At 39.1% G+C, this 13940-nt stretch overlaps 1 protein-coding gene across 1 annotated transcript; it reads right to left on the reverse strand.

The window, feature by feature from the left end:
- Positions 1-7502: 7502 nt before the first annotated feature.
- Positions 7503-13621, reverse strand: LOC306854336 (signal recognition particle receptor subunit beta-like). Its single transcript, XM_079392261.1, has 7 exons — positions 13429-13621; positions 12733-12827; positions 12556-12633; positions 12341-12423; positions 10872-11008; positions 10189-10243; positions 7503-8231 (listed from the first exon to the last, which is right to left on the reverse strand). The coding sequence occupies exons 1-7, from the start codon at positions 13568-13570 to the stop codon at positions 8021-8023; spliced, it is 801 nt and encodes a 266-aa protein (XP_079248387.1). The 5' UTR covers positions 13571-13621; the 3' UTR covers positions 7503-8020.
- Positions 13622-13940: the final 319 nt, after the last annotated feature.

A 13940-nucleotide genomic window follows, 5' to 3' on the forward strand; every position in this document is an offset into this window, starting at 1 on the left:
CAAGTCACCTTTATTTATATAGCGCTTTTTACAATGCAAATTGTGTCAAAGCACTGCACACTATCAAAAAAGGAAAATAATGTGTCACGCTTGCGTCATCATCAGTCATCGTCATCGAGTGACTGCAGCTCATAACAGGAGTTTAATAATCATTGTTTGTGTGTGGAGCAAAATAAAAAGATTCTAATTATCGCTAACGAGAATATAAAAGCAGAGCACATTTGATTCGTTATCCAGGTTATGGTCAATAGGCTCAATGAAGACAATTTTCTCCATTGCTTGAAGAAGCTTCTCTCAGTAACTTAGTCTTCCCTTAAGCAGCTTTTTACTTCCAAAAGAATAAGCTCTTTCTACGATAACACTGGCAACAGTTCTCAGTCAGAAAGCATGCAATGCCAAAGAACACTGATAATGCAAGAATGCACATCGTTAAGAGAATGTGTGGAGCTGCTCAAATATAGACATTTTTAATAATTTTGGTCAATACATAATTCTTATATTTCCATTGGTGCTGTTTCATATTTTTCATGACACCCTGCTGAAAAAAAACACAATAGAACCCTGCCCAAAACACAATAGGAAATCTAATGGATTTAATGGTTATAATGGGAATTGTATTGGTTTTAAAGGAGACTATAATGGTGTCTACTGGTATGTGATGGATTCTATTGGTGGGATGTTAAATTCTATTGGAAAAATGCCCAAAATACACTACAAAAATGAATTTTGTAATGATTTTACTGGAAAAAGCTAATGGCTTATAATGGTATTTTAATGGAAACCGTTGGAATTTCTGTGATGGTTTCTATTGGGCTTCTATTGTTTGTTTATTAGCAGGGTTATTATTATAAAATGTGCAAAAAAGTCATAAAGATGAAGTAGATGTTGACTATGAATAATAAAACAATCTGTCTGTTTGCAAAATAAGAAAAAAAGTCTGAGTTTCATTAAATATAAATTAAATAAATCTAATTGTCACTGTGTAAACAGTGTCCCACCAAAAGTCTCTCTCTAGTCTGTCCTTGATCTGTTAAAGGGATAGTTCACCCCAAAATAAGAATTCTGTCATCATTTTCTCACCCTCAAGTTTTTATATTCTGGAAACCAAACAGTTTTGTTTGTACACTTGTTTTGGCTTGAGATTTATATCACGTTCCCCAGGCAATTCATACAGGTTTGGAATGACATTATGTTGAGTAAATGATGACAATTTTTATTTTTTAATTTTAAGGTATTCCTTTAAGGCAAACATTCCAGCATATTTATGATGTACATGTAAGATAAAACCGTGACATATCTGTGAAATCTAATTAGAGCAGCCAGACTAAAACTGGATATCCATAGCTGTAATTTGAATAGAATTTCAAAAATGGACCTTGAAATGGATTTGTAAAATTTCCCCCTCATATTTCAACCATATATGCACAAAAATCTGATTTGAACCAACAGTCTGAACGAGGCTTATGCATCTCAGCTGACCGTAATCTCCAAAAACAAATCTAATACCAATTGGAAATAGAGCCCAAGAGACTTAAGAGATACTTTTTAAGCATGACTACAAAGCAGATCACCTTCCCTTTTTATCAGCTAGACAAAGACAACAAGGATAAACTAAATAAATTGATTTGTGCTTCAGAAACACAAGGGTGATGGCGCAGTGGATAAGACACATGCCTTTGGTGTGAGAGACCCGGGTTTGAATCCACTGTGAGACACCAATGTGTCCCTGAGCAAGACACTTAACCCCTAGTTGCTCCAGAGGCGTGCGACCTCTGACATATATAGCAATTGTAAGTCGCTTTGGATAAAAGCGTCAGCTAAATGAATAAATGTACAAACCATTCTCACATAATTTAATCTGCTTATGGCCATCAGACATTTTACATATTCATTAACTGTGATTATTCTCCTGCACCCCTTTCTTTCATCCATAAACACGAAATGGCTGGCATGCCCATTTTGTTGAGTCTCTCTCAGTCAGTCATATTAACGTTCATGAGCGTCATGCCACAGTTGATTCCCTAAGGGTTGTCCCATATCATTCAGTGCAACTTTTGAGTATCATTCAGATTAAAACATTGACTCAGAACACCATTAAAGGCAATTTAAGTCAAGTCAAGTCAAGTCAAGTCTGCTTTATTGTCAATTCTTCCACATGTACGGCACATACATACAGAGAATTGAAATTGTGTTACTCTCAGACCCTTGGTGCATACAGTTAACATTAAACACGTTCAAATACAGATAATACAGTTTAAACATATGTACATACAACTATACAGCTATACAAATGAGGACATTGTAGAAAAATAAAGAAATAGATAAAGTGGCATAAGGTGCATGGCAGATAGAGTGCAAACCAGTTAAATAAAACAAAACTGTGCAGATATATGTGTAGTGCAAGAAGAGCTTGTCAGTAGGGAGAACAGTCTTTTTATCAGACTATCCAAACTGTTTTAGGAGAAGGGGGAAACAAAGACGGGCTCGGGTCGGACTCGGGCTGGTAATTCTGATAAGCTGTCAGACGTGGGCCGGGCTAGGGCCTGAGCGTCTCGGGCCAGGGCCGGGCTAGGGCCTAAATTTTAGGCCCGTGCAGGGCTTTACTCCGCAGTCTCCTCCATGATGGCAGCAGACTGAAGAAGCTGTGTGTCGGGTGGGTAGGATCACCTGCAATGCGGAGGGCTTTGCGGGTGAGACGGGTGTTGTAAATGTCCTGGAGGGAGGGGAGAGAGACACCAACGATCTTCTCAGCTGCTCTCACTATGCACTGAAGTGACTTGCGGCAGGATGCGTTGTAAGCGCCATACCACACAGTGATGCAGCTAGTCAGGATGCTCTCGATGATGCCCCTGTAGAAGGTGCACATGATGGGGGCCGGAGCTCTGGCTCTTCTGAGTTTACGGAGGAAGTAGAGACGCTGCTGTGCTTTCTTGGCCAGTGCTACAGTGTTGTTAGTCCAGGAGAGGTCCTCTGTGATGTGCACACCCAGGAACTTGGTGCTGCTCACTCTCTCCACAGTTGCACCGTTGATGGTCAGAGGGGCATGCTGAGTGTGTACTCTCCTGAAGTCATTCAGAGAGAGATTGTTGTCACTGCACCACCCAGCCAGGTGGCTCACCTTGCTCCTGTAGTTTGTCTCATCTCGGTTGCTAATGAGACCCACCACAGTCGTGTCATCCGCAAACTTAATGAACAGGTTAGAGTTGTGTGACGGTGTGCAGTCGTGGGTCAGCAGAGTGAAGAGGAGGGGGCTCAGCACACATCCTTGGGGGGGCCCCAGTGTTCAGTGTGATGGTGCTGGATGTGTTACTGCCAACCCGTACTGCTTGAGGTCTCCCGGTCAGGAAGTCCAACAGCCAGTTGCACAGAGAGGTGCTGAGCCCCAGCTGGACCAGTTTGTGAGTGAGCTGTTGAGGCATGATTGTGTTGAATGCTGAACTGAAGTCTATGAACAGTATCCTGACATATCCTAGTCTTTTTTGTCCAGATGTGTGAGGGCTGGGTGGAGGGCAGTGGCGATGGCATCATCGGTCGAGCAGTTGGACCTATATGCAAACTGGAAGGGGTCAAGACATCAGTGAGTTCCACTGCACAGTCTCTCAGTACACGCCCAGGAATGTTGTCAGGACCCGGAGCTATGCGTGCATTGATGCTGCTGAGGGATCTCCTCACACTGTCCGGGGACAGCGTCATCACCTGGTCGCCGGGAGGAGGTGGAGTCTTCTGTGCAGTGGTGCTGTTTTGTGTCTCAAAGCGAGCAAAGAAGGCATTCAGCTCGTTCAGCAGGGGGATGGTGCTGTCACAGGTCTGTGGTGGGGGCTTGTAGTCCGTAATGGTCTGTATCCCCTGCCACAGGCTCTGAGTGTCTCTGCTGTCGCTGAAACTTTAAGTTTAAATGCGAGTCTTTTTTGTGTTGGGGAAAGTTACTTTTAAAAATAATGCATTATAATATTGCATTACTCCCTAAAAAGTAACTAATTTCTTTAGTTACTTTTTATGGAAAGTAATGCATTACGTTACTTTTGAGTTACTTTTTAAATCTGGGCAGGGCTTGCTAGTTTTTAATATATAAAAGTTCTTCCCTTTCACACGAAAAGTGAAATGAATCTGCCTCAGACTGAAGGAAATGTAGATTCACGTCTGTACAGCTCAAACTAATCACATGAAGAATATGACGCAGGAGAAGAAAGTTCAACACTATTCAGCAATAACTAAAATCAAACACAAATGTCATTTTTGCTTAGTTTGGTTGAATTGGATCATCAAAGGTCAGCAGCAAAGAAATTGGTTAATAAAATAGGATTAAATACATAAATGATATTTGTCTTATTAAACATATTTATTTATTGCAGGTTTGTATAATAGTCTGAGTTTGCATTTGACTGTTTTTATTGATTCTGAGGAACACTGAATGTGTTTTAGTGCAGGTGAGAGGAGTAAATACATGTAGATATTTAGTCTAGAACTACAGTAAGATCATGTTCACACACAACACTCTGCACTTACTCCTGATTTCTCTCAACACCAGAGCTGTCACTCAATACATCAGAAACACAGTAGCTGGTGTTACTTATTTGAAAAAGTAACTCAGATATTTCCTTCTAAATTAAAAAGTAATGCAATACTTTACTAGTTACTTGAAAAAAAGTAATCTGATTACATAGCTTGCGGTACTTGTAATGCGTTACCCCAACACTGATGTTGACTCTGTGTTTGTGTGTGTGAAATTTAGGATGCCACACTTATGGACTGGCGGTCATGCCACACCAGTGCTTTATGCTGGAGTTTCCTCTGAATCAGAGCATGTAGTGGCGACTGGAGCAGAAGCAGGTGAACTGACCCTGTGGAGTCACGACGGATCGCCCGTCTCTAAACTGTACCTGAGCGCTGATGATGATGTCACGTGCGTCGCATTCATTGCAGAGTAATGCACAGCAGCCACTTTTTGTATTTTGAACGATAAATCTGTTACAGTTTCTGTGAAGTGGCTTGAGGAGTGCAGTTTTCTTTGATGTGTTAAAGTGCCCCTATTATGGATTTTTGAAAATTACCTTTCATGCAGTAACACAGCTCTAAGTGAATGAAAACATCCTGCAAAGTTTTAAATCTGAAAGTGCACCGTGTATAAAGTTATTGGGCCTCATTCATGAAACATTCATAAATATAGGAGTAAATTCTGAGTATTTTGCACGTAAAACGGACCTTCCCGAAAACTCTCCTCCGGATTCACAAACGCTTCGTAAACATCTGATTTGAGACTTAAATGTGTATGTTAATGAAATCCAATCATTCATAAATGGGGCGCTCGTGCACGCTCGTTCACAATTAACATAATCCCTGCCTATGAATTACAGCTACGCAATTTGCGTGTCCAGGAACGCAGTGGAATATTCTGGTCTACTTTCTCAAGTTTGGCTCCAGTATATTGCATAAATGCAAAAAAGACTAATAGGCCATATGCCTAACAATAAATATTCAATAATGTGTGTCCACCAAAGCGTTTTTAGCCTGCTGAAAAATGGCAGGTGCTCTCATTAGTTTGCCAGAAAGAACACAGAAAGTTTTACGCATCATTTACAGCTGGTAGAGAGCAGGTGTACATTTCTTTCCTAGCAACTAACGTTTTAAAAATACGAACATTTTCATGAATCCGAAAATTTACGTCAGAACGACTTTACGAACGTTTTACACAAAAATTAGTTCTGCTCGTGTTTCATGAATGAGGCCCAATGTCTCTCAAAAGAAAGCGTTGAGTCTGAATCATTGAAACAAGTCATGTTGACGTCAACATGAAACATTAGCGTATTACCCACCCGCTTGTTGCACATGCTGACCTGAGAAAACTTGAACACCTCACCCTCAAACATTGATGCTGCGCTCTGCACTGTGAGGGTAAATCCGGTTTTTTTTTTTGGTTGTTTGTTTACTGCCAAAGGATGAGGCTGTGAAGAATCAATGGTTAAAAAGTTTATTTTTACAGCAATACCACAGCAGTATAGCCCCAACCATGTGTTGTGTCCCATCATTTTACTGAAGACTGCTAGTGTTTCCCACAGACTTATACTCTATGTGTGGCGGGACTTCCCCCGTGGGATATATATACCGATTCAACATCAGTCTATTTTTGAGTTGGTCTGAATGAAAATGCAGATTCATTCTTTGGCACTAGGTGCCGCTTTTGGAGCGTTAAAAATATCTGAAATTGACCAATCACCGCAGATTAGCGTCATGCAAAGACCATGGTTTTTCCTTCTGGAGCATCAGTGAGTGTTTGAACCTTCTGTAATAGTTGCATATGAGTCCCTCAGTTGTCCTCAGTGTGGAAAGATGCATCTCAAAATCATACAGTCATTGTTGGAAAGGGTTAAAATACACAAAAATGCTGAAAACCAAAGAATTTGTGGGAGCTGAAGGATTTTTCTGAAGAACAGCAGGCAGTTTAACTGTTCAGGACACACAAGGGACTCATGAACAACTATCACTAAAAACCACAGCTTTGGATCGTTCAGGTAACAACACAGTATTAAGAATCAAGGGGGTGTAAACTTTTGAACGGGGTCATTTTTATAAATTTAACTATTATTTTCTCTTGTGGACTATATGTAAACATCTTTTATGTGAAATATCTTATTCAGGTCAGTACTAAATAAACAATAACATGCATTCTGTATGATCCCTCTTATTTTAGTAAAATAATTAACATTTTGAAGATTCTGAAAGGTGTATGTAAAGTTTTGACTTCAGCTGTATATTATTGTGTGTCATCTGTTCTCTTATGCCCACTGGAGCCTCATCAGTAGGGTACGCATACAGAAAACACCTCTGAAATAAACTGACCCTGGTTCAGTGTCATTTATAATGGCTACTTAACCTGAAAGTACCTTAGCTATTGGATCCAAAAATTGTGGTTATCCATCTACTCTAAGTAAACTTGTCTCCTACAAAGTTGCTTAACCTCATTTAAGGAATATTCTCAGGAACCTGGCTTTGACCTAAAAGTCTAAAGTGCCATTTCACCATCTGTCAGTGCTAATATTGCTTTGAGTCTTATTACCTCCTTGTGTTAGTGAGGCCAGCAGGGGGTGCTCACCCTGTGGTCTGTGTGGGTCCTAACGCCCCGGTATAGTGACGGGGACACTATGCTGTCAAAAAGAGCACTGTCTTTTGGATGAGACGTTAAACCGAGGTTCTGACTCTCTGCTCATTAAAAATCCCATGGCACTCCTCGTAAAGAGTAGGGGTGTAACTCCTGGCCAAATTCCCTCTACTGGCCCTTATCTATCTTGGCCTCCTAATAATCCCCATCTACTTGATTGGCTCAATGACTCTCTCTCCTCTCCGCCTGTAGCTGGTGTGTGGTGAGCGCACTGGCGCCGTTGTGCTGTGGCTGCCGTCGCATCATCCAAGTGGATGCTGCACACTGGTGGTGGTTGAGGAGAGATCCCCCCCACATGATTGTAAAGCGCTTTGGGTGTACAGCAATACACAATAAAGCGCTATATAAAATGCATCCTTCATTCATTCGTTATATTGTACGCGCTTTACAGACATTTAGTTGTTTACTTATAAAATTACTTTAAATCAACCCCATGCCACACAGAGCTTAACTTGTTTTGAACCTGGAATGCTCCAGTAATATATAGTTTAAAATACAGCTTAAACATTTGAATTTTTTAGCCACAAAACTTTGGAAAAAGCCCCATGAAAACAAGCAGTCATAAGCCAACTTTAATATAATTTACACTCACACTTGCCTCTAGCAAAACAAAATACAACACAGTTGAATAGAAATAAAATGCTGACCTGGCTCCAGTTATAACTCAAAAAGAGCCCTGAAGTGAAAACACTAAGGCAAATAGAAATGCCAGTGTTTTCATTCATACAATAAACATTGATTCTGGTCTTGGATTGGTACAACAATACTGAAGAAAAAAAAAAATCCAAAGATCACAAAAAAAAAAAAAAAAAAAATGCTCCAGCTCTGAATTAGCTTAATTGTAATTGTCGAGATTTAAGATCTTCAGAGCTTGGCCAGGCACTTCTCTAGAGCGTCGATATCAGCATCTCCATCTTCTCCTTTGCTTCCACGTGCGCTGCACTCAATGAACTCCACTCGATTGGGCAGCTGAGAAAACTCAAAATCTTTGCCTTTCTTACCCAGATACACAGAACCCCCAACAGCCCCGTCCTGAGAGGAGAGAGCTGCAGAACGTGTCAATCTCAGAGTGTTCCTGTGGAGAAGAGATGAACCTACAATCAATCTGTTACAAGTAACAACAAAACATATGACACCCAGTGTTGGGGAAAGTTACTTTTAAAGGTAATGCATTAGAATATTGTGTTAAAAATAACTAATTACGTTACTTAGTTACTTTTTATGGAAAGTAATGCATTGTTACTTTTGCGTTACTTTTTAAATCTGGGCAGGGCTTGCTTGTTGGTTTTTAATATAAAAAAAAAAAAAGTAATATTTTTGGCAAACTTAAAAGTGAAATGAATAAGCATCAGGCTGAAGGAAAAGTAAATTAACATCTGTACAGCAGACCACAGAAGAAAGTTCAACACTCTTCAGCAATAACAAAAACTAAAAGCACAAATGTTTCTCTAGAGTAATTTTTCCGTATTAGTATGGTTGAATTGGATCATTGACGGTCAGCAGCAAAGGCATTGGTTAATAAAATGGGATTAAATACATAAAGGATATTTGTGTTAACATTTCATTATTGCAGGTTTGAGTCATAATCGGAGTTGCATTTCATGATTTTTATTAATTTTGAGGAATACTGAATGTGTTTTAGCAAGTGATAAATTAATGCACGTTCACATTTATTCTAGAACTACAGTAACATCTTACTCCAGATTTCTCTCAACATGCGGACAGGAGAGCTGTCAATCAATAAATGGGGAAAAAAGTAACTGGCCTTACTTATTTGAAAAAGTAACTTGTATTAAAAAGTAATCAGATTACGTAACTCGCATTACTTGTAATGCGTTACCCCCAACACTGATGACACCAGTGCTACTAGATGTTTCACAGAGAAGAACCTTGCATGTAAACCATTTGCAAATTTACAAAGCCCACACCAATGCTAGTTCATATCCCCAACAGAAAACACCTGAAACGTCTCGTTTCTAGTTCTGCCATTATTTCATGACTTAGCTACATCACTGTGTTACACATTTGTATAATGCACTCCCTCAAAGAACAGTTGGGTAAGCGATTTCACTGTCGAAAGGCATAAAAAAAAATGAACTGATTTATAATACCAATGTCATAGTTACCATAGATGTAATAATGTTTATAGCTGAATCTCTGAGTGGGTGACCAATCAAAGCAGACTGGGCTTTTTGGAAGTACAGGCTTTAAAGAGACATGAGCTAAACCGAGTGTTTCAGACAGAGGCTGCAGCAATGTACAGTATTAGAAAAATACCGTTACTCATGTAAAAGCATTCTAGCAGACACCCAAAATAATATTATTAACTTGTAAATGAGCATAATATGGGCACTTAAACATTTAAATCACCGGAGTGTCTATTTACACTAAGTGCAAATAGCCCATCTTGTTGGCAAAGGCTATTTACACTAACTCCGCCCACTAACGTGTGATTGGGTTAGTCGACAATAAAAAAAGAAGTTCTTTCAACATCAGTTTCAGTGGCGTAGATGATAAAGAGCATGACTTTTGACGCGATCGACCCGAGTTCGAGCCCACCTTCTGCCAAAAAAAATTTCTCCCTTTTCAAATCTCATATCGCATCAGAAAGGCATTTATTTTCAATAAAAATGAAGGAAATAATCAAAAAGTTGAAAATAAAGTATCAGGTAGGGTTAGGGTAGGTGTAGGGAGGGCTTTATTGTCCCAATAAGGTGGCATCCATTTAATAAATTTGAATTAAAACTATAATTTACACTCAGTATGTTATTATTGCGTACTGTTTTATAATGTACTACAATACTGAGGTGCAGATATTTGCCACTATTTGCAATAAGTAGTAGAAATAGCAGAAAATCTTGCTATTTTAACAGTGTAAATAGAATCCATCGCTATTTGCACTTAGTGTAAATAGCATCTGTCACTAAAAAAATATGCTATTTGCACAGTGTAAATAGCGTCTATCGCTATTTACACTTAGTGCAAATAGCCGCTGCCTTAAATCACTGAGAAAGAAATGAGTGAATACTCACATCTCCTTCTCCAACTGCTGCTGAATTAATTTAGCTGATTTTGCCATAGTGATATCTACAATAAAAGAGAGAAAACAAACATGTACTCCAGACATATGAAATTCCTCCATTCACATACATGTATTCTTGAAAACAAAATATATTTGAATGGTTCATTTTGCACGTATTTATGAAAGAAAACATTTTTTTATGAAATATTCATTACTGGTGTGCAGCATTCAGACTGACTTCTTATTAAAGAAGTTTTCTCTTTGGTGCATGGATATTTATTGCATAAGCTAATTCTCACATCAAAGGGAAGGGAGGGAAGTGTGTGGCCAAGTATGGTGACCCATACTCTGAATTAGTGCTCTGCATTTAACCCCTCCAAGTGTACACACAGTAGTGAACATACACCCAGAGCAGTGGGCAGCCAATGCTGCGGCGCCCGGGGAGCAGTTGGGGGTTCGGTGCTTTGCTCAAGGGTCTCACCTCAGTCGTGGTATTGAGGTGGAGAGAATGTTGATTATTCACTCCCCCACCTACAATCCCTGCTGGACCTGAGACTCAAACCCACAACCTTCAGGTTACAAGTCCAACTCTCTATCCATTAGGCCACGACTGCCAGTATCAAGATACTGTATAGCACATATTAAAAGCACCATGGATTGTATTTAATTGAGAATGTTAAATTCAACAATAACCTTGTTTGTTGCAGGCTACCACAAGTGTCGGGGCATTTTTTGCCACTATGTTGTCTGTAAGGATGGAGTAGAGAAACTCAGCCACATCTCTGACGTCCTTCTGGAAGATGCTGCTGTCCACCACAAACACAATGGCTCTGCAACACAACGGAGGAGTGAAAATCAATGAAAGATGTTTCAGTCACGCAACCAAGAGATTGGAAATGGACTTTGTCTGAACATCTAGCAGCTAGAAGTACTGATAAATGGTTGAACATTTATTTACACTGACTGGTGTGAATGGTGGTTGGACTAAATAGACAGCAAATTCACAGGAGAGCAAGAAGACATAAGTCAACGGGATCAAGCAGCTGTTTATGATGCATCTTCAGGAATACAAAATCTGAGATGATCCACAAAAATACTGTAGTTGTAGTTACTATAATAACTACCTTGTACACTCTTAAAAATAAAGGTGCTTCACGATGCCATAGAAGAACCTTTTGTCTAAATGGTTCCATAAAGAACCTTTAACATCTGAAGAACCTTTCTGTTTCACAAAAGCTTCTTTGTGGTGAAAGAAGGTTCTTCAGATTATTAGAAAGATGGTTCTTTAAAGAACCTTTGACTGAATAGTTCTTTGTGGAACCAAAAATGGTTCTTCTGTGGCATTGCTGTGAAGAAACTTCTAAACACCTTTATTTTTAATAGTGTATGTGGAACTGGGCAGTAAAATAAAGTGCTACCTCTGATTTATTAATATATGTCCAAACAAATTACTGGGGATGGGATGCTTTTGATTACAAGGGCACATTAATAAAAAAAAAGATGTGCACAAATAATTAATTTATAATCAACATTATAACATTCCATTAAAAAAAAATAAAAAAATCATGGTGAATTTATAAAGAAAACAGGCTCATAGTTTCAACAGATTTGGACTTAAATTGTAGGAAAAGTTTATTATAATAATTTCATTTTTGCAAATCGCTGTTTGCATTACCTTTTTTGATGCCGTTTCAAATTCTTTGTTTTTATGTGCATGAGATAAAAGAGCACCGCATACACTTCTGACCTCTGCCTTGCATGTATACACACGTATTATATTTGTGCATTAAGTATTTGTGGACTTTCCTTTGTTTCTAGAGCGAGAAATTATGTCTGTGGTACAAAGGGCTCAGGGATTGCAAAGACATCAGCAGTCCCACATCCACTGTCCAACACTAGCTCACAACTAATGTGAGAAAAGCTCGTCTCTGACTGATTGCAGCAGTTCAAAGATAAAAAAAAAAATTGGCCTGTTCCCCATATTACAAAAAGCCAGCCTGTCATCATGTGAATGTTCCCGCAGTGAGCAGGATCGGAGGAACCCATTCTTTCCATTCAAAAGTTTCCAAGCAACTAATACTCTCACAGAGTATGAACAGTCCTTCATGCAGTCAGAATTCAATCAGAAAAGGCCATATTTGTCTTCATTCTTCATAACTCACCGAGCCACGACCTTGTACTTCTCCACAATCTGAACTCTTAAACTTTCATGACCAGGAACATCGATAAGAGTCCAGCTGCCGCCCTGCAAGATCAAAAACATTCTTCCATTAAACCTTCAGTGTGTCACTTTGCTAATTAAATTATACGTCTGAAATCTACTTAGGTGCTTCATAACATCAAATGCACACAGTTGTAATGACATTAAATAACTTACTCTGTCATTTTTGCTCTTGTATGTGGCACTGTTCTCTGTCATGGACATCTGAGTTCTTACAAACTTCCCTAGTAATAACTGGAAAAACACGGCAAATCATTTCCAATCGAATGACTGTGTGGTGAAAGAGTAAGAAAGCTTGTGTTGTATAATCTTTATGAAAACTGAATCTCTCACTTGAGTGAACAGAAGAGTTTTCCCGGAGTCACAGAGTCCCAGCAGCAGCACAGCGTTCCTCACTTTACTGGAGCCCCAAAAATTCCCAAAGAACACTAACATTTCAGAAAAAGAACATGTCAACCATAAAAGCTGTCTGCATTTTGGGTTTGAACTTCTCTGTATCATATCGACAGGTCACTGCACTATAAAAGTGTTCAGTTTCAGAAATGTCAACATTTTTGCAATGCAAGGACTTATTGTCAGACAATCTTTGTCACAAAATCGCCTATTGCTTTATTGTCAGTAAACCAAGTCAGTGACTAAATTATCAACTTCACATTGCTCCTATTAGAAAATCTGTTATTTAAATTGATTATATGCAGAAAGTGAACAAAGAACTCTCCCTTTATAATGTATATAATAAAGTGTGTTCATGTCCTCATATATTGAGACAGATGTCATGTGTATCAGACGAAACTACTACATTCACACAGAGACACAGAACATTATGAGCCACATGCATATGATGTTACATTAATCCATCTGGAGTAAAAATGTCAAGAGTTTATCATCATTATTAACATAATTTTTTATCATAATCTCAGTATGATATGACCCCTGGTCTAGATGCAAATAACAACAGTAATAGTTATGCTGACTAATTCTAATAATGTGTTGTATGAATGCCTCTGGTCTTGATTGAGGTCACTTTACCGATAGTGAGAACCACCAGCAATAAAGCCACTATTATCCCGAGGACGAACACGGCTTCTTCTCTCTGAAGCTCTTTCAGGAAGCTCTCCATGAACTGCTCCTCAGAGAAATCCTCCAGATCTAAACTCATCTTCTCGTCCATGCTTTTCCAGGCACAGGAAGCCGACAGGAGACAGCGGAAGTGAATGACACGTGGACTAACTTCGCGACCCGCGCGTTCTACTATGGTGACGTCTCGCCTCATGAATATTAATGAGCATGCGCTGCCGTTACTGGCCAATCTGAATGCAGGGTTAATAATTAATATTAATGAGCTGACCTTTACCATAGTAGTATGGAAATAAAATACGTAGACACAAGATACAATGTCAAACGAGCATAGAAATGTGATATATATGTTTTTAGAGAAATATACATATTGTGTTTCCTCATTCTGTATTTTCAATGCAAGGTCTAATGGGTTGTTAGCGCGTGTTACTTTTCTCATCGTTTACCAAGATGAAGCAATCACA

The sequence above is a fragment of the Barbus barbus genome (genome assembly GCF_936440315.1).
Source record: "Barbus barbus genome assembly, chromosome: 34".
Classification (NCBI taxonomy): Eukaryota; Metazoa; Chordata; class Actinopteri; order Cypriniformes; family Cyprinidae; genus Barbus; species Barbus barbus.